Source organism: Dipodomys merriami, unplaced genomic scaffold (assembly GCF_024711535.1).
Source record: "Dipodomys merriami isolate MVZ:Mamm:240054 unplaced genomic scaffold, mDipMer1.0.p SCAF_1, whole genome shotgun sequence".
Taxonomy (NCBI): domain Eukaryota; kingdom Metazoa; phylum Chordata; class Mammalia; order Rodentia; family Heteromyidae; genus Dipodomys; species Dipodomys merriami.
Genome location: NW_027202270.1, coordinates 53266711 through 53288442, shown reverse-complemented (window position 1 = coordinate 53288442; position 21732 = coordinate 53266711). Strand labels below are relative to the sequence as shown.

The 21732-nt window shown below is 36.5% G+C and overlaps 1 protein-coding gene and 1 long non-coding RNA gene across 12 annotated transcripts in view; one reads left to right on the top strand and one right to left on the bottom strand.

Annotated features, from left to right (window-relative positions):
- LOC138826869 (uncharacterized) overlaps positions 1-21732 on the bottom strand; it is a 125588-nt gene that overhangs the window by 23687 nt on the left and 80169 nt on the right. For both annotated transcript variants that reach the window (XR_011371883.1, XR_011371882.1), the window contains exon 3: positions 19842-20022. This is a non-coding gene — a long non-coding RNA (uncharacterized lncRNA). The remainder of the gene's footprint in view (positions 1-19841; positions 20023-21732) is intronic.
- Positions 1-21732, top strand: part of Tank (TRAF family member associated NFKB activator) — a 91918-nt gene that overhangs the window by 49179 nt on the left and 21007 nt on the right. For 6 of the 10 annotated variants that reach the window (XM_070022100.1, XM_070022081.1, XM_070022091.1 and 3 more), the window contains 2 exons: positions 2933-3044; positions 4488-4609. In XM_070022100.1, the coding sequence (XP_069878201.1) occupies positions 2933-3044; positions 4488-4609 (234 nt within the window). Of the gene's footprint in view, positions 1-2932; positions 3045-4470; positions 4610-21732 lie in introns of all 10 variants that reach the window. The other 4 variants (XM_070022116.1, XM_070022153.1, XM_070022134.1 and 1 more) reach the window with 3 other exon arrangements.

The window sequence follows — 21732 nt, the reverse complement described above, 5'->3', positions numbered from 1 at the left end:
TTTTCTTTTTCTTTCTACTTTACCCTTGTAATACTAAAATAAAGCCTTGCTGATGCTTAAGAAAAAGAAAAGCATTTGCTATAGATACTTGCATCTTTTCTTTCAGTCACCTTACCCACTTATTTTAGCAGCTTGGATGTGAAATCTATATAAGAATAAAATGTCTTATCCTGAGAAGTTCTGTTTTAGACTAGACTTGATTATCTAGGGTTGCTTTGCAACTCAGTCATTGAACCTGTAGTTCATAGACTCTGAAGATTCATTTTTTTTGTTAATAAAATTTACCTAGATTTTTTTTTCCCTTCATTTTCCTCAAAAACATGTTTAAAGTTAGGCACGCACTGGCGGCCCATGTCTGTAATCCCGGCTACTCAGAAGACAGAGATCTGAGAGTCATGGTTCAAAACCAGCCCAGGAAGAAAAATCCATAAGACTCTTCTTATCTCTAATAAAACTAGCAAAATGTCAGAAGTAGAGTTCTGACTCAAATGGCTGAGCACCAGCCTTGAGCAAAAAAAAAAAGTAAGGGACAAAGGCCATGAGCCCAAGCCCCAGTGCTGGCACAAATTAAGACAACAACCAAAAAAGCATGTTTTTAACATACTTTGCAGAGTTTTATGGTAAGTGTCAAGTGTCTATGGTAAGACTGCCCTCAAGCAACATACAAAGCCAGTATGTCTCAAGGATTCCTTGTAAGTTGTCAGTTGTTCATGTTTGAAGTGTCTTATAAAAGTTTGCTTTTACTTGAACAAATATACTTTGCTTTAACTTCTCAAGTTATATGTGAAAATCTTGGAACAGCTATGTAATTTATAATTAATGAAGAATTTTAGGCTTATGAATATCTAAAAATAATAGAGCTCCTTTAATTATAATCATTAAATCAATTTTAAATGATAGAAATTGATACAGAATGTATAATGTACTATGTGATTTTTTGTTTCTTTTGTTTCTTCCCCCATGTTATGACCCCTGTTTTCACTGTATTTGATTCCAGTGTCCTCCATCTTGTATATACATTTTTCTAATTTGGGGAGGGGAAGGGAAATAACAAAATGCTTAAATAAGGATACAACTTATACAGATGTATAAGATACTATGTTGAAAACAAACTTTACAACTTTGGGGTGGGGGAAGGGAGGAGTGGGGAGGAAAGGGATGGTAGGGGAAAAGCAAAGGGGAGGGGGTAACAATGCTCCATAGGAAATCTGCTCATTACCTTACTCATGTAACTGTAACCCCTCTGTACAGTATCTTTACAATAAAAAGTATATATTTTTTTAAAAATGCAGTGAGGACAGGGGTTATACCATGGGGGAAGAACATACAAACAGGGGGAGGGGGGAATGGGAAGGGATGGGAAAGGGGAGAAACAAAGGAGGAGGCAACAATGCTTGATAAGAAATGTACTCATGGGACTGGGAAGGTGGCTCAGTGGTAGAGTACTTGCCTTGCATGCCTGAGGCCCTGGGTTCAATTCCTCAGTACCACATAAAAAAAAAGCCAGAGGTGGCCCTGTGGCTCAAGGGGTAGAGTGCTAGCCTTGAGCTGAAGAGCTGAGGGACAGCGCCCAGGCCCAGAGTTCAGGCCCCACGACCGGACCCAAAAAAAAAAAAAAAAAAAGAAATGTACTCATTACCTTGCCCATGTAATTGTAACCCCTCTGTATGGTATTTTCACAATAAAAAATAAATTAATTTTTAAAAAGAACCTACAAAAGAAACCAAAAAAATCACATGGTACATTGTAACAAGGAGATATAGAAGACACTACCTTACAACTTGGGGAGTGGGTGGAAGGGAGAAGTTGGGGGGTGGGGAGGGAAAGTTGGGAAGGTGGGGAGGGAAGGGATTGTAGGGGGAAAACAAAGGAGTAGGTAACAATGCTTGACAGGAAATGTACTCATTACCTTACTCATGTAACTGTAACCCCTCTGTACAGTATTTTTATAATAAAAAATATATACAAAAAATAAATTGATACAGAATTTGATCTTATGTTTTGTTAATATATTTTAAAACTTCATTTGCTAACTATAATGTATTTTCAGATTTGCTTGGAATATTTACAACATCTGTATTAGACCCTAAACATACTTAGGTTTTTTTCTACTAGTTTTCTATGACTCACAGCCTTCACAATAAATTATCAAGATGGATAGGATAAAAGGGAATTTTAAAATATATACTAAAGATTAATCATGGCATTCTGCCGAGTTGCTGAAACAAAGAAAAGAACATTCTGGCCAGTACTCTTTTTCCTTTTCATACTGTCTTCAAGCTGTTTCTTTCACTTTTGTTTTCTAAAGGTGAATTCAGTAGTATATTTGAAAAAATGAACTTTTAATTTTTAAATAAATATTTTTACAGAACAGTTTTAACACCTGTCCTGTCATTCATGCTTTTTCTTTTTTTCCTAAGGGATAAAATTCTAAATTTTAAGTTTATCCTGAAAGACCAAGAGAACATATTCTCAGACTCTTAACTAAAATTTCTTTAACGTTTTTTCTAAGATTTTTATAGTTAAGTGTTTCAAATCAACAGTGTTTATCATGACTGCAAGTACATTTCTGGGGTCAGTTTGTAACTCATAGCTAAATGTTCCAGAACCTGAAATGGTAATATAGGCAGCTCCTATATATTTATTGATGGACAGTAAAAATATATTCATGGGGCTGGAAAGGTAGGCTCAGTGGTAGAGCGCTTGCCTTGCATGCATGAAGCCCTGGGTTCGATTCCTCAGCACCATATAAGCAAAAAGAAAAAAGCCGGAAGTGGCGCTGTGGCTCAAGTGGTAGAGCACTAGCCTTGAGCTGAAGAGCTGAGGGACAGCGCCCAGGCCCAGAGTTCAGGCCCCACGACCAGACCAAAAAAAAAATATATATATATTCATGTCTGTCAATAAATATCAGGCTAACTGGTTCTTACGTTAGCAGACTGAGAACTATGAGCAGAGAATACGTGAGCAACAGGAACAGCTGTCACGTCAACAAACGATTATTGACAAGCTAAAATCACAGTTACTTCTTGTGAATTCAAGACGAGGTATGTTCATGTTATTTTGTCATGTATTTCTTAAACTTTTAAAAGGAAAGAAAGGTAGAATTTGAGTTATTCTATTTTACTTTTCCATTGTTTCCTAATAGTTCTAATAAAACAAATGCAATGCAGCTGTACATTTTTATTTAAATGAATAGCTGCAAGGTAAGTAGAACAATCTCATCGATGATAGAACCATAGGTTGAGAAAAATTCTTTGAAGATACTTTGTCAAAAAGCAGCAAACATTTTTTAAATTTCCATGCCTATTAAACTAAAAAATTTCTTACATATCATAAGAAAATATATGTGAATTTACCATGATATGTGTACAGGAGGTGCATCACAGTATAATTTCTAATAGTGAACAGTCAGAAACAAGGAAGTGTGTAGGTTTCTAGATAACTGAACATGTGGACAGATTCCTAGAAGGTGATACACCAAAGAGGACATGGGGGAGGATCTGTGTGTCTTCTCCAGTTTCTTGCCCTATCTATCTTTTCTTTTGAAATGTTTTATACAGTAAATCAGAAGTGTTGTATATAGTAAACCCAATCCAGAAACAAAGAAGGAGGAAGGGAGGGAGGGAGGGAGGGAGACAGTCCAAAAGTTGTTACAATGATTTAGAACAATTATGTAGCTAACAGTAAATATGATGATGGTATATAGCAAAAATAGAGCTAGATACAAAAATACATGCAACAGTATTTTATTTATACAGAATTAACATTCTTGTTTGGATTTGTATTTATAGAAAAAGAAAAGCTGGGGGCTGGGAAGATGGCTCAGTGGTATAGTGCTGGGAAGATGGCTCAGTGGTATAGTGCTTGCTTTGCATGCATGAGGCCCTGGGTTCAATTCCTCAGCACCACATAAGCAGAAAAAGCTGGAAGTGGCATTGTGGCTCAAGTGGTAGAGCACTAGCCTTGAGCTGAAATGCTGAGTGACAGTGCCTAGGCCCAGAGTTCAGACCCCATGACTGACCAAAAAAAAAAAAAGAAAGAAAAAGAAAAGCTGGTGGAATATAAACCAAAATGTTAACAAGAAAAATTCATAAACGATAAAAGTTGTGAGTAGCTATATTTTTTAATTCTTTATAGGATAGGTGTATTTTCTAATTTCCTTTCTTAATAACTATGGGGTCGTTATAAAAATAATTGTCTAATCCAAGAATTGAATATCTGAAAATATGTTGGTAAAAGTAAAATGCAAAGAACATATTTGTAGTTTCTAAATTCTAAATATTTTACCTTTTACTTTGGGAGAATGTAAGTTTTGGTATATTTATTACAAAAGAAACATCTAAATGAGTAACTTCTCAAGCTAACTAAAATAATTTTTAAAAATCGATTCTTTTAAAATATACTTTTGGTTTTTATTATGTTTCCTTTTTTTCCATGATCAAAAATAAAGGTTTTCTGCTAATGTCCAAGAAGTTTTTGTCTTGTAGATAACAACAATTACAGCCACGTTCCCTTGCTTGAAGACAGTGAAACAAAGAATAATAATTTGACTCCTGATCATCCACATGATAAAATGAAACCTGGAATGCCAAAAGACAAAGAACCAAAGGTAGACTTATTTTCAAATTTATTTCCTAAATAAATATAAGAAATGAGAAATTAGGCTCCACAGATTTGCTTAATTTCTTAGTATTGTGTCACAATTTGGATGGACAGGATGTAAGTAAAACGCTGCTTCTGAAAAAGCAACATTTAGAACTAAGTGTTGGTGTCTCATGCCTGTAATTCTAGCTATTCAGGGAAGGCTAAGATCTCAAGATAGCAGTTCAAAGCCAACCCAGGCAGAAAAGTTTATGAGACTCTTATTTCCAGTTAACCACCAAAAAGCCAGAAGTGGAATTTGGCTCAAGTTGTAGAGCACTAGCCTTGAGCAAAATGTCTAAGGGAGAATGTCTTGGCCCTGAGTTCAAGTCCCAGTACTAGCATATGCTCAACACACCTATACACAAAGCAATATTTAAATGCCACTACAAAATACATTTTCAATGCTCCTAAGTGATCCACAACTGGAATTCTGAACAGAAACTTATACATATATGTAATATAAATGTTCCTAACAGAACTATTTCCAAGTAAACATATGAATTTCATTATGTCACAGTATTGAACAAAGAATTAAAATATTTAACAAAGAAATAAAAATTTAAACTAAGCAGGGCACTGGTGGCTCAGGCCTGTAATCCTGGCTACTCAGGAGGCTGAGATCTGAGGATCACAGTTTGAAGCCAGCCCAGGCAGGAAAGTCCCAATGAGCCTCTTGTCTCTAGTTAGCCACTCAAAAACTGGAAGTGGCACTGTGGCTCAAGTGGTAGAGCGCTAGCCTTGAGCATAAAGAGGCTCAGGGACAGCACCCACTCCCTGAGTTCAAGCCCCTCAACCGAAATGAAATAATTTAAATTAAGGTAGTCAGTAAATCTAGATGTGCTAGTTTAATTCTTTTTAAATAGCTTTCTATCTTTTCTTTCAATTTCTGGTACTTAGTTTTTAAAAAGTTACCATGTTAGCTTAACTAATAATCCTCACTAAAGCAATGTGCAAAGAATATGTATAAGAATTGAAAGAAAGCTGGGTGCCTGTGGATCATGTCTGTAATCCTAGCTACTAAGGAGGCTGAGATCTGAGGGTCACGGTTCAAAGCCAGCCCAGGCAGGAAAGTTCATGAGACTCTTATCTCCAATTAACCACCAGAAAACTGGAAGTGGCACTGTGGCTCAAGTGGTAGAGCACTTACGTAGAGCTAAGGAACAGCAACCAGGCTCAGAGTCAAGACCCACAACCAACAAAAAAAAAAAATAGAATTGAAAGAATATGTAGATGGAGGGGCATGTACATCCTTACATGTGCAAGGATGTTCATGCTACACTGGTTAGAAACCACCCTAAATATCCATCAAGAGCAGAATCGGATGTGTTTAAAGCAGCTTAAAAAATGTAAATAAACTGTTTATGTATCTGTGTACTTGGTTCATAAAGCAGTATTGAGTAAAGAAATGGAAATTATAGAGTGAAAAGTAGGGAATTATGTAATTTTTAAAAACTAAACAATGTGAAAACACAAATATATAGTAGAAATATAAAAATATGGGCAGGAAAGGTATACATAGTCTTTAAAAAAAAATGATCACGCTACCTGGGAAGAAAGGGAATTATATGACATGTGGAAGGGAATCAAGGTAATATAGATAGGTTTTATATTATTCTCCTTTTTTTTCCTGAGTCATTGAAATTTTACATTTAAAGACTATTTTTTTTTAATGAGATGGGTTAGTTTTTATGGAATAGTGCATCTTGAATAAAACAAGAACTAATGATGTCAGCCAAACTGAGTCAAGAGTACTTTGTATCTTTCTTACTAAATAAAATAGGAAATTTCCTTTTGTTATGACAATTCTACAGCTAAGACTACCTTAACATGTTCTCTTAATAAATTCTCTTTAAGTTCTTTTTTTTAAATTTAAAACCATTATTTTTTGAATCATTCATCTTTCTTTACCCCATTCCAATTACCCTTTATCTAAAAATTATTGGTAATCATAGAAACTGTTCATTTGGAATTTATGTTTAATTAGGTTTATTTTATAAAATTCAGAAATGAAATTTGCTATAATATATAATAACATCATTGAACTACTATAAATACTGACATCTATTTTGCACTAAAGTAGTAAACTGTATTTACAATTTTCCTGTTTCAAAGACTTCTAAATGTCAATACCATTAAATTTTAATAACCAAAGTCATGTTATCTCATTTATAGTACATGTTTAAAAATAGTAAGAGTATCACCAGGTGGCGCACCCTTGTAATCCTAGCTACTAAGGAGGCTGTGATATGAGGATCACAGTTCAAAGCCAGCTCAGGCAGGAAAGTCCATGAGACTTATCTTCAATAAACCATCAGAAAACCAGAAGTGGCACTATGGCTAAAGTAGTAGAGCGCTAGCCTTGAGCTAAACTGCTGATGGACAGTGCCTAAGCCCAGAGTTCAAGCCCCATGACCAACCAAATAATAATAATAATAGAGTATCTGAAGTACAAAATACATATAAGTTATTTTTAAAATTACTTAGGACATAAGGGATATTGGGTAAGTTTTTGTTAATTGTTAAATTTGTGGGGTTTTTTAGTAGCTATTCAAGGGGAAATAAAATACTTTTTTATAGTATTTTAATTTTGTAAGATAAGTGTTTAACCTACAGAATATATATCTGTATATCTGGCTTAAAATTGTTTAAGTATCATTGTTGGTCGTGTGGCTTGAATTCTGGGTCTGGACACTGTTCTTAGCTCTTCAGCTCAAGGCTAGTGCTCTACCACTTGAGCCACAGCGCCACTTCCAGGGCCCAGGCCCAGAGTTCAGGCCCCACAACTGATGATCTCACACACACACACATACACACACACATGTTTAAGTAGCAGAAATCATGTCAGAGATAGATTATTTCCAAAAAATTGATAACGTTGCATCAGTTTAAACTATACTTATAGATAGAAAGAGGAAAATCCCCTTGTGGAATAAAATACTCAGTAGGAAATAAATCTAAACTCAGTGAGTTAATTTTAATTATCTTTACTAACATAGGAAAGGCTCAATTCTTTGAGGAGCTCATTAGGTTTACTTATAGTATAATCATTTAATAAAAATAAAAATTATCTTTTTTTCCTTTCTCTTCTTCCTTTTGTATATCTGTAAGTAAAGTGCTAATGAGCACAAATATACAAAAAGAAGAAATAAGTTCTAAAAGAAAGAATATATTGAAAAAATTAAATTAAGTGAAGTAAGCCAGGCCCCAAGAAACATACATCCCATGGTTTCCCTTATTTGCAATAACTAGTATATGTCTGACACAAGCAGAAAAGGTCAAATAAGTTGATGTTAGGTGAAATGAACCCCAAGATAAGGACTCAAGTGGTTTTTCTTTCTTGCTATTGTTTCTAGCATATTTATAAGGTGATTTTTTTTTTTTGTTGCTTTGTATGTCCCTCCCCCACGGTATAACCCGTTTTCACTGTTTTTGATGTTGGTATAATTTGGAGAGAGGAAGGGAAAAAAACAAATTGTTTAAATAGGGATACAGGTGGACCCATTGCAACAATGAAATGTACAAGATGCTATGTCAAAAAACAAACTTTACAACTTTGGGGGTGGGGGTCCAGGGATGGTAAGGGGAAACAAAGGAAGAGGCAACAATGCTTTATAAGAAATGTACTTGCTCATGTAATTGTAACCCCTCTGTACAATATTTTCACAATAAAAAAACTTAATAAAAAATTGTATAAAAGGAAAAAAAGAATATATTTATTGAACATTTGAGAACTAGGCATATATTCTATATTTAAAAAATTAGTCCTGTGCTCGACTACTCCGGAAACTAAGACCTGAGGTCATGATTTCATGTCAGCTTGAACAGGCAAATCCATGAGACTCTTATCTGAGTTAACCAATAAAAAACCAGAACTGGAGGCATGACTCAACTGGTAGACCACCAGCCCTTCATGGGGAAAAAAAACGGAAAAGTGAGGCCCTGAGTTCACCTCCTAATGCCAGCACTAAAGAAAGGAAAGGAGGAAAAAGAGGGGAAAGGAAATGAAAGGAAAGGAAAGGGGGAGGGAGAGAGAGGAAGGAAAGAAGGGAGGGAGGAAGGGAGGGAGGGAGGGGGGAGGGAGGGAGGGGAGGAAAGAAAGAGAAGAGAGAGAAAGAAAGAAAAAAAAGAGAAAGTCCAGATTTTGAAAAAGCATTTGTTCATCAAGCAAGAAGGAAGGAAGGGAGGGAAAGAAGAAAAGAAAGTCCAGATTTTGAAAAAAGCATTTGTTGATCAAGCAATTAAATTGAAATTGAAATCTTTTCTGTTGGCATATATGTTGTTGATCCATATTTAGTGAGTTGGAATTAAATTTACATTTAACTAATAGAGATGAGAAGTATTTTCCTATAGGACTTTGAAAGATTTGATTGTATGAGATTTTTTTATATAATCAACAAAGCCTATATTGGTTGGCTACAAATTTTTCTAAAATACACTTTACATATATAAGAACTAGAACATAACAGAAATAGTTATGGTAATGATATGTTTTTTGTTTTCAAAGTACTTTAATATTATTAGTCTTCAGAAAAATTATTGTTTTAGAAGTAACATTTCTCAATCCATTGGTCTAACTTCTGTAATGATTTAGTAAACTGAAAGAAATACATTGGGGCTGAAAGAAATACATTGGGGCTGGGATGTAGTTCAGTGGCAAAGTGCTTGCCTAGTAAGTGTAACATCCTGGGTTCGATCCCCAATACCAAAAAGGAAAAGACCAAAAAAAATACAGTTAAAAAAAAAAAGAGAAATGTATTGAAGCAATAACAGAAGGAAGCTACTGCCAACCACAAGAGTACTTACATTCTTGGTGGGAGGTTTCATTTTGTTGAGACACTTAAGGATTTGTTTTCTTTTGTGTGTGTTTGTATGTATGTATTTATTGTGTGTATGTATGTATGTGTGTGTGTGTGTGTGTTTGTGTATATATATATATATATACATAGCCAGTATTTAATAGCTCCTGTTTTTGTGTCATAACACTTCACATATTTCAAGTATACCATACAATATCATTAGCTATGGTTCCCATGCGGTATCTTTTTTCTTCTCTCTTTTATAAAATTTTTGTTGTCAAGGTGATATACAGAGGGGTTACAGTTACATATATAAGGTAGTAAGTACATTTCTTGCTGAACTTGTTAACCCCCTCCCTCATTTTTCTCCTACTTTCCCTCCCCCCACAATTGTACAGTTCATTTCCAAATTATTATCTTGTGAGTATTGCTGTTGCATTAGTTCACCCTTTGTCCTTTGTCTTACCATTTTGTTGTTCCCCTTCCCTTCCCTAATTCAGATAAGAGTATAGACAATACCTACGGTACCAAAATCAAATACAGTGACAACAGGGAATAAACCATAGGAAAAAGACACACAAAAGAAAAAAATCATATAGTGCATTAAAAAACAACAATAAAGAAAAACCTTGTTTCCGTGTCTTGGAATTCATTTCACTTATCATTTCATATGGTAATACGTAGCTATTGAGCTATTCTGCTCATCTGCTAGGATTATCCTAGACATATACTAATTATTACAAATGAGAGAAACCATGGGATCTATGTTTCTTTGTGTCTGGCTTACAGGTTCCTCAAAAGACTACAGATAGAGCTCTCCCCTATGACCCAGCAATCCCACTTCTGGGCATTTACCCAAATGACCACAAACAAGCCATACTAAAACACCAGCACAACTATGTTTATTGCAGCATTATTACCATAGCTAAAATATGGAACCAACCCAGATACCCCTCAGTAGATGAATGGATCAAGAAAATGTGGTGTGTGTGTGTGTGTGTGTGTGTGTGTGTGTGTGTGTGTGTGTGTGTGTGTGTGTGTGTGTGTGTGTGTGTGTGATGAATTCTATGCTTCCATCAGAAAGCATGACACCATCCCATTTGTAAGGGAAGGATTTGTTTTCTTTAAACTATTGGTTTTGTTTAGATATTTATGTGTTAGGACATTCAAGAGGAGAAAGACATTTTTACTAAAAACAATTATGTGTCTGCATTGGGAATTAAACAGAAAGAAAGAAAGCAAAAAATATGAGATGAAATAAAGCCTTTTTAGAACATTTTACTTAGGAAAGATGAAATTGGAAGCCAAGGGGTCGCTGGCTTAGATTACTTCTGTAATCCAAGCTACTTACGAAGCTGAGCATTAAAAAGAATAATGTCATATACAGGGAAATTGATGGTCCTAGAACAAATCATGGTAAGTGAGGTAAGCCAAGCTCAGAGAAAAGTGGCACATGTTTCTTTCATATGAGAAAGCTAGATCTAAAATACACTAGGAAACAAAGGAGGAGGCAACAATGCTGGATAAGAAATGTACTCATTACCATGCTCATGTAACTGTAAGTAGCCCCTCTATACAGTATTTTCACAATAAAAAACGTAATTAAAAAATAAAATACACCAGGACATGATAAATTTTGTAATTTATAGGTCCTACTAGGCATTCACATACAGTGAGACCAAAGGAGATACTCTTAGGAGAGGAACACAAAGGTGCAATGCCTAGTCATCTGACCATACAAAATGATACTTATCAAAATGAACTCCAGGAAATGGAAACAATAGATTTTTTTTTCTTTTTTGCTATTTTTGTTTTCCCTCATCTTGTTTGGTCTTTGCAAGTATAAAGGGAGGCTCAAAAATGGAAGGACAGGGGCTGGGAAGGTGGCTCAGTGGTAGAGCGCTTGCCTTGCATGCATGAGGCCCTGGGTTCGATTCCTCAGCACCACATAAGCAAAAAGAAAAAAGCCGGAAGTAGCGCTGTGTCTCAAGTGGTAGAGCGCTAGCCTTGAGCTGAAGAGCTGAGGGACAGCGCCCAGGCCCAGAGTTCAGGCCTCACGACCGGACCAAAAAATAAAAATAAAAAAAAAATAAAAATAAAAAAAAGGAAGGACAAAGGGTAAAACAAAGCAACAGTGGTACTCACTAGACACTATGTTAAATATGAACTATACAACTTATGACTGGGGGGGTGGGAGGGAAAAACTGAGAGAGAGCGAGGTAAGGGGTGCCATTGTCCAAAAAGAAATGTGTTCTTTACCTGACTTCTGTAACTGTAACCCCTCTATATATCATCCTTGTAATAACAATAAAATGTTTTATAGATTTTAAGAAAAGAGGCTGAGATCTGAGGATTAGGGTTCAAAGACAACTTGGGCAGACAAATTGAGAAATTTATACCTCTAATTAAAACAAAAAAAACAGGAAGTATATATGTGGCTCAAGTGGTAGAGCACCAGTCACGGGCAAAAATCTAAACAGGAATGTGAGACTGAGTTTAGGCCTCAGTACTGGCACAGGAAGGAAGGGAGGGAGGAAAAGAGAAGAAAGGAAGGAAGGAAGAAATGAAGTTAGGATGGTGGTATGGCTTTAGCAGTAGAATGTTTGCCTCTTATATATAGGATCATTGCAAAAAATAAAACATGGAAAGAAACATGAAATGCCTCTGCTTATGTTATTCTTACAGAGAAAACATAAAAGAGTCCTATTTTTCTCCTAAAGGGATATAAAGAGATTAGGACAGCATAGTCTATCATTAGATGACACTTAGTGTTCTACTTCTAGTTGAGTGACATGGGTAAAGAACCTCAGTTTAACTTTAATAACTGAGTTTCACTTCTTGTACACCATGGTAGTTTATATATCTTTTACATTATCATAATGTGAAGTAATTTGCTAGTTACTCTCAATCTGTTTTAAAAATTAGCAGATTAAGCTAGGTGCAGATATTTCATGAATGTAACCCTAGCTACTCAGGAGGCTGAGGATCACAGTTCAAAGCCAGCCCAGGCAAGAAAATCTATGAGACTTTTTTTTTGGGGGGGGCGGGTAGGTCATGGGGCTACTCTTGAGTCTGAGCATTCATCCTCAGCTCTTCAGCTCAAGGCTAGTGTGCTATCACTTGAACCACTGCTCCACATCTGGTTTTCTGGCAGTTTTCTGTTTCAACTTCTCTAGCCATAAAAGAAACGCAAATCAAAACAACATTGAGATTCCACCTCACTCCAGTTAGAATGGCTATAATCAAGAACTCTAATAACAACAGATGCTGGAGGGGATGTGGCCAAAAGGGAACCCTACTGCATTGTTGGTGGGAGTGTAAACTTGTTCAACCACTTTGGAAAGTAGTATGGAGGTTCCTCAAAAGACTCCACAGAGAGCCCCCCTATGACCCAGCAATCCCACTTTTGGGCATTTACTCAAATGGTCACAAACTGGACCATACTAAAACTAGCAGAACAACTATGTTTATTGCAGCCTTATTTTACCATAGCTAAGATATGGAACCAACCCAGATGCCCCCTCAGTAGATGAATGGATCAAGAAAATGTGAGAGAGAGAGAGAAAGAGAGAGAGAGAGAGAGAGAGAGAGAGAGAGAGAGAGAGAGAGAATGGAATTCTATGCCTCCATAAAAAGAATGACACTGTCCCATTTGTTAGGAAATGGAAAGATTTGGAAAAAATTCTATTAAGTGAAGTAAGCTAGACCCAAAGAAACATAGGTCCTATGGTTTCCCTTATTTGCAATAATTACTATACATCTAGGATAATAATCTTACCAGACAAGCAGAAAAGGTTAAAAGCTATGTACAAATGACCATATAAGATGGTGCTAAGTGAAATGAACCCCAGGATATGGACACAAGAAGTTTTTTTTTTCTCTGTTACTGTTTTTAATGTCCTATGTGATTTTTGTTTTGTTTCTTTTGTATGTTCTTCCCCCTATGGTATAACCCATGTTGTCACTATATTTGGTTCTGGTGCCCTGCGTCTTGTGTATACATTTGTCAATTTTAGGGAGGGAAAAGGAATTAACAAAATGCTGAAACAAGGATACAGGTTGACCCATTGTAACAATGAGACATACAAGACACTATGTTGAAAATGAACTTTACAACTTCAGGGTTGGGGGGAGGGAGGAGTTGGGGATGTGGGTAGGGAAAGGTAGAGTAGGGGAAAAACAAAGGAAGAGGTAATGATGCTCAAGAGGAAATGTACTCATTACCTTACTCATGTAACTATAACCCCTCTGTACAGTATCTTTACAATAAATTTTAATTGCACCACTATGTACACTATTGTATTGACAAATACTACTCATCTTTTGTTTGCAGGACACTTTTGTGTCCATTTTTTTATTTTAATGTTAGTAAATTACTTTGTTAAAATTGATTTTTATAACAGGATTATAATATGCTCAGCATTTCGTAATCACAGAAATAATTTTATTTTTGGTCGTGGGGTTTGAACTCTGGACCTGGGTGCTGTCCCTCAGCTCTGTAGCACAAGACGAGCGCTCTACTACTTGAGCCACAGTGTCATTTCCCATTTTCTGGTGGTTTATTGGAGATAAGAGTCTCACGGACTTTCCTGCCTGGGCTGGCTTTGAACTGTGATCCTCAGATCTCAGCCTCCTTAGTAGCTAGGATTATAGGCATGAGCCACCGGTACCCAGCAGAAATAAAAATTTAAAAGTACTTGTTTCTGCTAATCATTTTTAGCTACGCCAATTACTATTTTAGATGTGTAGGGGTAAACAAAAATTATTTCCCCTCATATTTCTATTATTTTCATAGGAGTTTTACAAAATCTAGTGTTTTGGTTGACACAGGAAGATATATGAGTGCTGGTTGCTCACCCCTGTACTCTGGATACTTAGGAGACTATGATCTGAAAGTTAAAATTCAAAGCCAGCCCAGGCAGAAAACTCTGTGAGATTTTTATCCAAGTAAACAGCAAAATGCCAGAAGTTGAGGTGAGCTCAAGTGGTACAGTGCCAGCCTTGAGTGAAAAAGCTAAGTTATAAGGCCCTGAGTTTAAGTTCCAGTGCTGTCTAAAAAAAAGAAAAAAGAAAAAGTAGAGAGCAGTAATAAAAATTACAAGCTGGGCACCAGTGGCTCGCACCTGTAATCCTAACTACTCAGGAGGCTGAGAGTTGAGAATCACGGTTCAAAGCCAACCCAGGCAAGAAAGTCCATGAAACTCTTATCTCCAATAAACTACCAGAAAACCGGAAGTGATACTATGGCTCACGTGGAGGAGTACTAGTCTTGAGCTGAAGAGCTGAGAGGCAGTGCCCAGGCCCAGAGTTCAAACCCCATGGCCGACAAAAAAAAAAAAAAAAAATTACATAAAGGAACTTGGTGATACTGGTAAATTATTTATCTTGATTCACTAATTCTGAATTCCTGTTCTATGTCTGATACTGCCAAATCACTGAAGAACAAAGGAATATTGTCCCTTTCTTCTTGCATAAAGTCTTCATTTAATAATCAAAATTGGCATTGGCATTGTTGAATATTGTAGTTATTTCCCTCTAGAATCAACAATATGATTTAAAAACATGCTTATTTGAACTTTTTAACTATTTAAATAGATTATATGTTTTTGTGTTCAGATAGCTGGTTTTTTGCTTAATTTCTGATTTTATACATGTATATTTACATTTCTTATTATCATCAGTTTTTCTTCTGAGTTATTAATCAAAAGCTTTCAAAAATGACTTGTATAGAAGTTACTGAAAGATGCCAGCTAGATAATTTGCACATTTCTAATGTGGCTACATTGTGATTAGATGAGCAGATATGATAGCTTTGAGAGCTAAAAGATTTTGTAGGTCTGGTATAGTAAAGATGGGTATAACTGGGGAGCTGCCATCAGTGCTAATATTGAGAAAGCATGATATGCTTGCTTTACCTGGCAATTGCAAGTAAATATAGATAACCTGACATGTTTGAAGAAAGCTAATATCTACAAATTGTCAATCACTTAGAAAGAAGAATTTATTGAACTTCTATTTGCTAGTGACTGACAGCAGTACAAAAAAAAGGGGTGGGGGGAGAAGGAAAAGGAGAAAGACAACGTAAGTTCCCTTTTAAGGAGCTACAATCCAATTGAGAACAAAGATTTGGAGACCTAAAGCAATTAGCAAGTATTATAAAGCAATGTGATAGGAAATTTAATTTTATTATGTAATTAAATCCTGCCATATAATTAAGTGTAATTATATGAAAAATAAAATGATAATTTTATGTATAGATAAAATATGATGGACTTTTATTTAAAAATAAAATTCTTGATGAACTGATCATGTAAAATAATATTTACATCTGATCATGTAAAATAATATTTAGTGAAAGGAACTCCAAGAACTAGAAAACAAAAGGGTTTATTTCTTTGTTGCTGTTTTTGTCTTCTTTTCCTTTTGTCCAATTGGTTTATCTGTTTTGGAGGGGGCACAGAAGTGATAGGACAAAGGGTGAACAAACACAGCAGTGATACTAGATGCTGTTGAAAATGAACTATACAACTTGTGGGTGGACTATACAACTTGTGGGTGGGGACAAGGAAGAAAAACTGAAAAGGGGTGACATTGTTCAAAAAGAAATAACCTCTCTATATCACCTTTACATGAACAGTTTTAAAAGTAGATAAAAAAGTAGAAAATACAGATTACATAAAGCTGAACAGAAAAAAATTAAGAAAAGAAAAACTAAGCTGATGGTAGATTTTAATTCAAGTAGGGAGAAGCAGACAAGTTTTTCTATAACCATAATTGGTTATTTATGTATGAATATGTAAACTTAAATTTTCTATCTTGGTCATGGTGTTTACATGCTTACAATCCTAGCAACTGTGGAGGTAGAGGTAAGAATGACAAAGTCTGACACTAGCCAGAGCAAAATCAGAAAACACTAGCAGAGAAAACAAAGTAAAAGCAAAAAGAACAGAAGAAAGGGGAAAACATAAGGTTCTGGATTCAATCCCTAGTACTACCAAAACAAAAAAAGGTTATGGTAAATGTTATTTTGAAAATTCTACTTTGTTGTTCATGTTTTCTAAAGTGGCCTGAGATAATCATGGCTTTATAGGAGAACTCTATGTTTTTCTTATTTTGTTCTATGGGAGTCTTTTAGGGAAGAGCAGTGTATGCACATAATGTATTCCTTAGGTAGTGTTGTATATGGACATTTTGCAGGCCTTGTGAACGTGAGCCCTGTTCTGCTATCTGGCCTTTTGTAGATTATGAAATCCTAAACTTAACAAGTTTAAGTCTTTGGTAGCATCTTATCTTTTCGTTGTTCGTATGCTACATACTCTTGCCTTTTACTACAGCTCCCACTTAGGGTTAGCCTTCCAAGTTCTGGGCCCTCACAACACTCTTAAAACATTGTCCATCTGACTTAATATACATCATTAAAAACACATGACTTAATATACGTCATTAAAAAAACTTTATTAGAGAATACGGTGTGCAGATACATGACATGACAAATATGTTTTTCATCATTTAAACAAAACTTAAGAATTCAGTCTTAGGATATTTAACTACTAAGTGATTTATGTAGGAAAAATTTGATGTACATTGTCTTAAACTATGTGCATGTTTTCAATGTGCAATACCTTTACTAACAGTGAATCTTTGAAATAAATTTGACTACTAAAGTTTGTTATTTAAATAATTATTCCAATATTTATTTAATACTTAGTGCTTTATTTTCACCTTTTATTAGACAGAATGGTACTTATACATACTATACAATGGCACATGCCAACCTGGGGCCTAACAAGAACTAGAAACAGTTGTTTCTATGTGTACCACCTTAGGGAATTCTTGCCTTCTCAGTCAGAGCAAGTGTCCTATTTTCCCTAGTTTTGTTTCATGTCTAACACTTGTATATTACTACTCTTTGGAGCCTAGTTTTTGTTTATAGACTGGTAGAATAATTAATAGGAAAGAATTGTCTTCCTCAAATTTACTCATTTGAAATTCAGATTATCCCCAAAGGTGTCATAATAAATATATCATAAATTCTAAGAAAAATATACTGATATTGAAAGCATTTTAATATTTATATTGAGATTTTTCTTGCAGGAATTTTGTTTCCAAGTCTGAATTTTTAATTCATCCTTTCTTGCTATGAGTCTGTGTGTCTTAACTTAGCACATCATTTTAGGATTTTTGCATTGTTAGAATTTTGTAAGTTGTTGTTGTTGTTTTGTTGCCAATCCTGGGGCTTGAGCTTTTTTGCTCAAATCTAGTGCTCTACCACTTGAGCAACAGCCTCACTTCCAGCTCTTTTGGAGGTTAATTGGAGATAAAAGTCTCATGGACTTTTCTGTCCAGGGCTAGCTTTGAACCACAGCCCTCAGATCTCAGCCTCCTAAGTAAATAAGATTACACACAGACATAAGCCACAAATACCCGGCAATTGTAAATAATTTTTAGGAAAGGGGGAAGTGGTATAATATTTAAATTTTCTTCCCTAACTTCTAATCAAGTTTGAATGTCTCTTATGTGGCTTCCTTTTCTCCCTTTCTATCCCCATGTTGTCCCCTTTTCTCCCACTTTTCTCCCCCCCCCCCCCGCCCCACTAAAGCCCATGAAACAGAATTGGTATATTCTATCCAGTCTTGATTTCTCTTGACAAAGGCATGAAAAGCAATTCCAACATCCATACGCAAGGAATAGCCCTCACAAAGCAATCTCTTTTCTCTTAGTATTATAATCTATCATTCTAAATATCTGTTTGGAAGATGTTTATTCCAGTAGCATGAAATATGTCTGCGTTCAATCTGTTGTGGTTTGTTGGCTTGTTTTTGTTTGACCTATATGAACATTCAATCTGTGTTTGGCTTTGGGGGAATTTTTTTGTTGAACAAATGACAAATTCCAGTCTCACAGATTTCATAAGAAAGGAAAGCCTTATTAGCAATTGTGCATATTCTTCTTTGATACTACACCAAACTTGATAAGTGGCAGTTTCTTAAATGTTATCATATGGCATCTGAAACCCTATCAATAAATTTTTCTGCTGTAGGAAAACCCATTGGTCTGTCTTTTTTTTTTTTTTTTTTTTTCGGTCATGGGGCTTGAACTCTGGGCCTGGGCACTGTCCCTCAGCTCTTCAGCTCAAGGCGAGCGCTCTACCACTTGAGCTACAGCGCCACTTCCGGTTTTCTGGTGGTTTATTGGAGATAGGAGTCTCATGGTCTCTCCTGCCCGGGCTGGCTTTGAACCGAGATCCTCAGATCTCAGCCTCCTGAGTAGCTAGGATTACAGGCGTGAGCCACCAGCGCCCAGCTTTGGTCTGTCTTAAATATCCTATCTTTCACTTATGTATGATTTTTTTTATATTTTATTTTATTTGTGAACATACTGTATAGAGGGGTTACAATTACATGGGCAGGATAATGCATACATTTCTTATCAAGCATTGGAGCCTCCTCCTTTGTTTACCCTTCACCTCCCTTCCCAGCCTCCCCCCTCCCCCCCACCCAATCCCCCCTCCCTCCCCCCCACTTATGTATGATTTTATAACATCATGAGTTGGTCATTTTGGACAAACTGTTTTTGAGAGTTATACAGATTACAGACCATCCAAGTATCAACTCATTTCATTATAGAATATTTAAGAACCACATTTAACATCATTGATTTCATCAGAAAAGTCTTTAAGTATTGGGCAGCTGTCAAGCTTACTATGACAGGTACAAGTTTTCCAAAATTTTAATTTTCACTTGAAAGCTCAAATTTTATCATTGACAACAAATCTTGTCACTTGTTTTCCTTAAAGTGACAGGCTAACATCATTTGCTTTTGAGAAAATGTCTGAATAACCATAGTCTGCATGTCAGTTACTCTTTCAAGTGAAAATGGCATTCTATTAAAAAAAAAAGTGACTATTTCAGCTTGCAACTCAAACAGTTGTACAAGTTCTTTTTTTCAAGACAGTTATTGAGACTGTAGCAGCAATGATTTGTTTATACTTCCATTTTGTCACACAGAGCATTAAAAAGATTGAGGTCATAAATCAATAAAATATTTGTACTCCTTTATTAAAGACACTTATAGGTGAGAGTGTCCTGGATTTTTTTTAACTTAATATGCAGTAGGTAATTGTAGTGAATGTGGTGAGTGCTTGGCAGTAGCAATGCTCTGGCACCAACAGCCTCACCATTACTTTTGCATCATCAGCATAAATGCCAATATAATAAAAAGGGCAAATTGCATGTGTTAATGGTATAGTGAAAAAGCTGGCCTTGGGATGGGATTTTACCCTGTTTACAAACTAGTAATTTATCAGTTATTGTTTTGTTGATGCTAGAAGAAAACAGAGTAGAATAGAGAAAACAAACATATTAGTCACAGCACAGCAAGCAGAGACAACATCTTATTTACCTTATTTCCACCTGGGAGGGTTGGCAGGTAGACCCAGATGGATGCTTGCACATGCAGTTGATTACAAAAAGGAGAAGAAAACTGGGCTTAGGAACTCCTTCACTACAGCAAGCAATCAAGCTTGTTCTTTGGGAAGTAGGTAGTATGTTTTCTTTCAAGTTCTTGGTCTTCAAGCAAAACCCTGAGAAATGTCCAAATAGAGAACGGAGCTTGAATTCTTATACAAGAACATTGAGGGCCCATAGCAGATATTCCTCTCTCAACTATGAATCCTATGAAGGGGTCTTGGGACACCTACGGTTCCTGGCCTCAAACCTTACCCTCCCTGTTTCAGCTTTGTAAGTAGCTAGAATTACAGGAATGAGCTACCATATACCTGACATCTCTGTAGCCATTTTTTAATACAAAAATATAGGACTGCTGAGCTCCGAGCTGCCTGATGCAGTGAGGGAGGAAGCCCTGCAGGAGGTCTGCTGTGTTAGCCTCTGGCCAGGAGAGTCTCCCAGAAAGGCCTTCATTCTCTAGCTCTCAGCCCCTCCCCCTGGGCCTCCGCCCCTCTAGCTTGTTGCCTTTTCTCCATCTCCTAAGTCTTGCCCTTCTCAAAGGGCTGCTTGAGTCTGCTCTCGCCCTCTGCCCCACCTGTCTCCATTGCCTAGCCATCTCCAGACGAGTGGATGAGCCACAGACTGAGCCACACGCAGTCCCACTGTCGCCTCCACCCTTCCTCACACAGCCACGCCGGCCCACTTAACGCTGGCACACAGGTGTCAAGAGAACAAAGTTTTCTTGTGAAATTCAACAGAACAGGCCTGGATGCTGTTATAAATCCAAGATGTACCTTCAGGTGAGCCTGCCCTCATCAGTTGACAATACTTCCGAGAAACAAACAAAAGGTCACCTATTCTCATCCCTCTCTCCCTGTACTTCTCTTCCCCCCTCCAAATAAAAAGAAAACACTGGAATTAAAAAGAGAGAGAGAGAGAGAGAGAATGTAAGGCTGGGCATGAGAGGCTCACACCTGTAATCCTAGCCACTGGGGAGGCTGAGGTCTGAGGATCAGAGTTTGAAGCCAGCCTGGACAGGAAAATCTGTTGAGATTCATCTCCAGTTAGCCACCAAAAAGCTGGAAGTGGAGCTGTGGCTCAAGTGATAGAGTGCTATCCTTGAGCTTTTTAAAAGCTCAGGACAGTGCCCACCCAGGCCCTGAGTTAAACTTCCAGAACTGGCACCAAAAAAGAAAGAATGCGTGCAGGAGCCAGGAACTAGTGACTCATGCTTGTAATACTAGCTACTAAGAAGGCTGAGATCTAAGCATTGAGGTTCAAAGCCAGTCTAAACAGACAAACTCTCAAGATTCTTATCTCCAGTTATCCAACAAAATGCCAGTACTAGAGGTGTGGTTCAAGTGGTAGAGTGCCAGCCTTGAGTTAAAAAGCTAAGCAAAAACAAGAGGCCCTGAGTTCAAGATCTACTAACACCCATTCAAGCATGTGCATGTGTGTGTGCACACAAAGAACATACAACAGTCAAAAAAGCCACTTAGCTTAACCCCAGGATCTCTACCAAACACTTTACCAAATACTGTGTTTTGACTTTTTTTTATTGCCATTGGAATCTCTTCAAAGATATTCCTAGAGGAGAGAAAGGCTCATCTAATTTATCATCTTGTTGACATGAAAATGAACTCTGAACTCAGTCATTTGCCTAAGTAGACTTGCTGTATCATAAATGCTTTTTGCCTGATTTTTTTTCTTAATCATCTTTCCATTTACTTTTATTCTAAAATCTGTATCTTAAAATCTTAAACTGTTGTCAAGTAGGTTCCCATAAACTCCATTCTGACTCATATTGGTTTTCTCTTCCCTGGTAAATCCCTTTTGGAAACAAAATA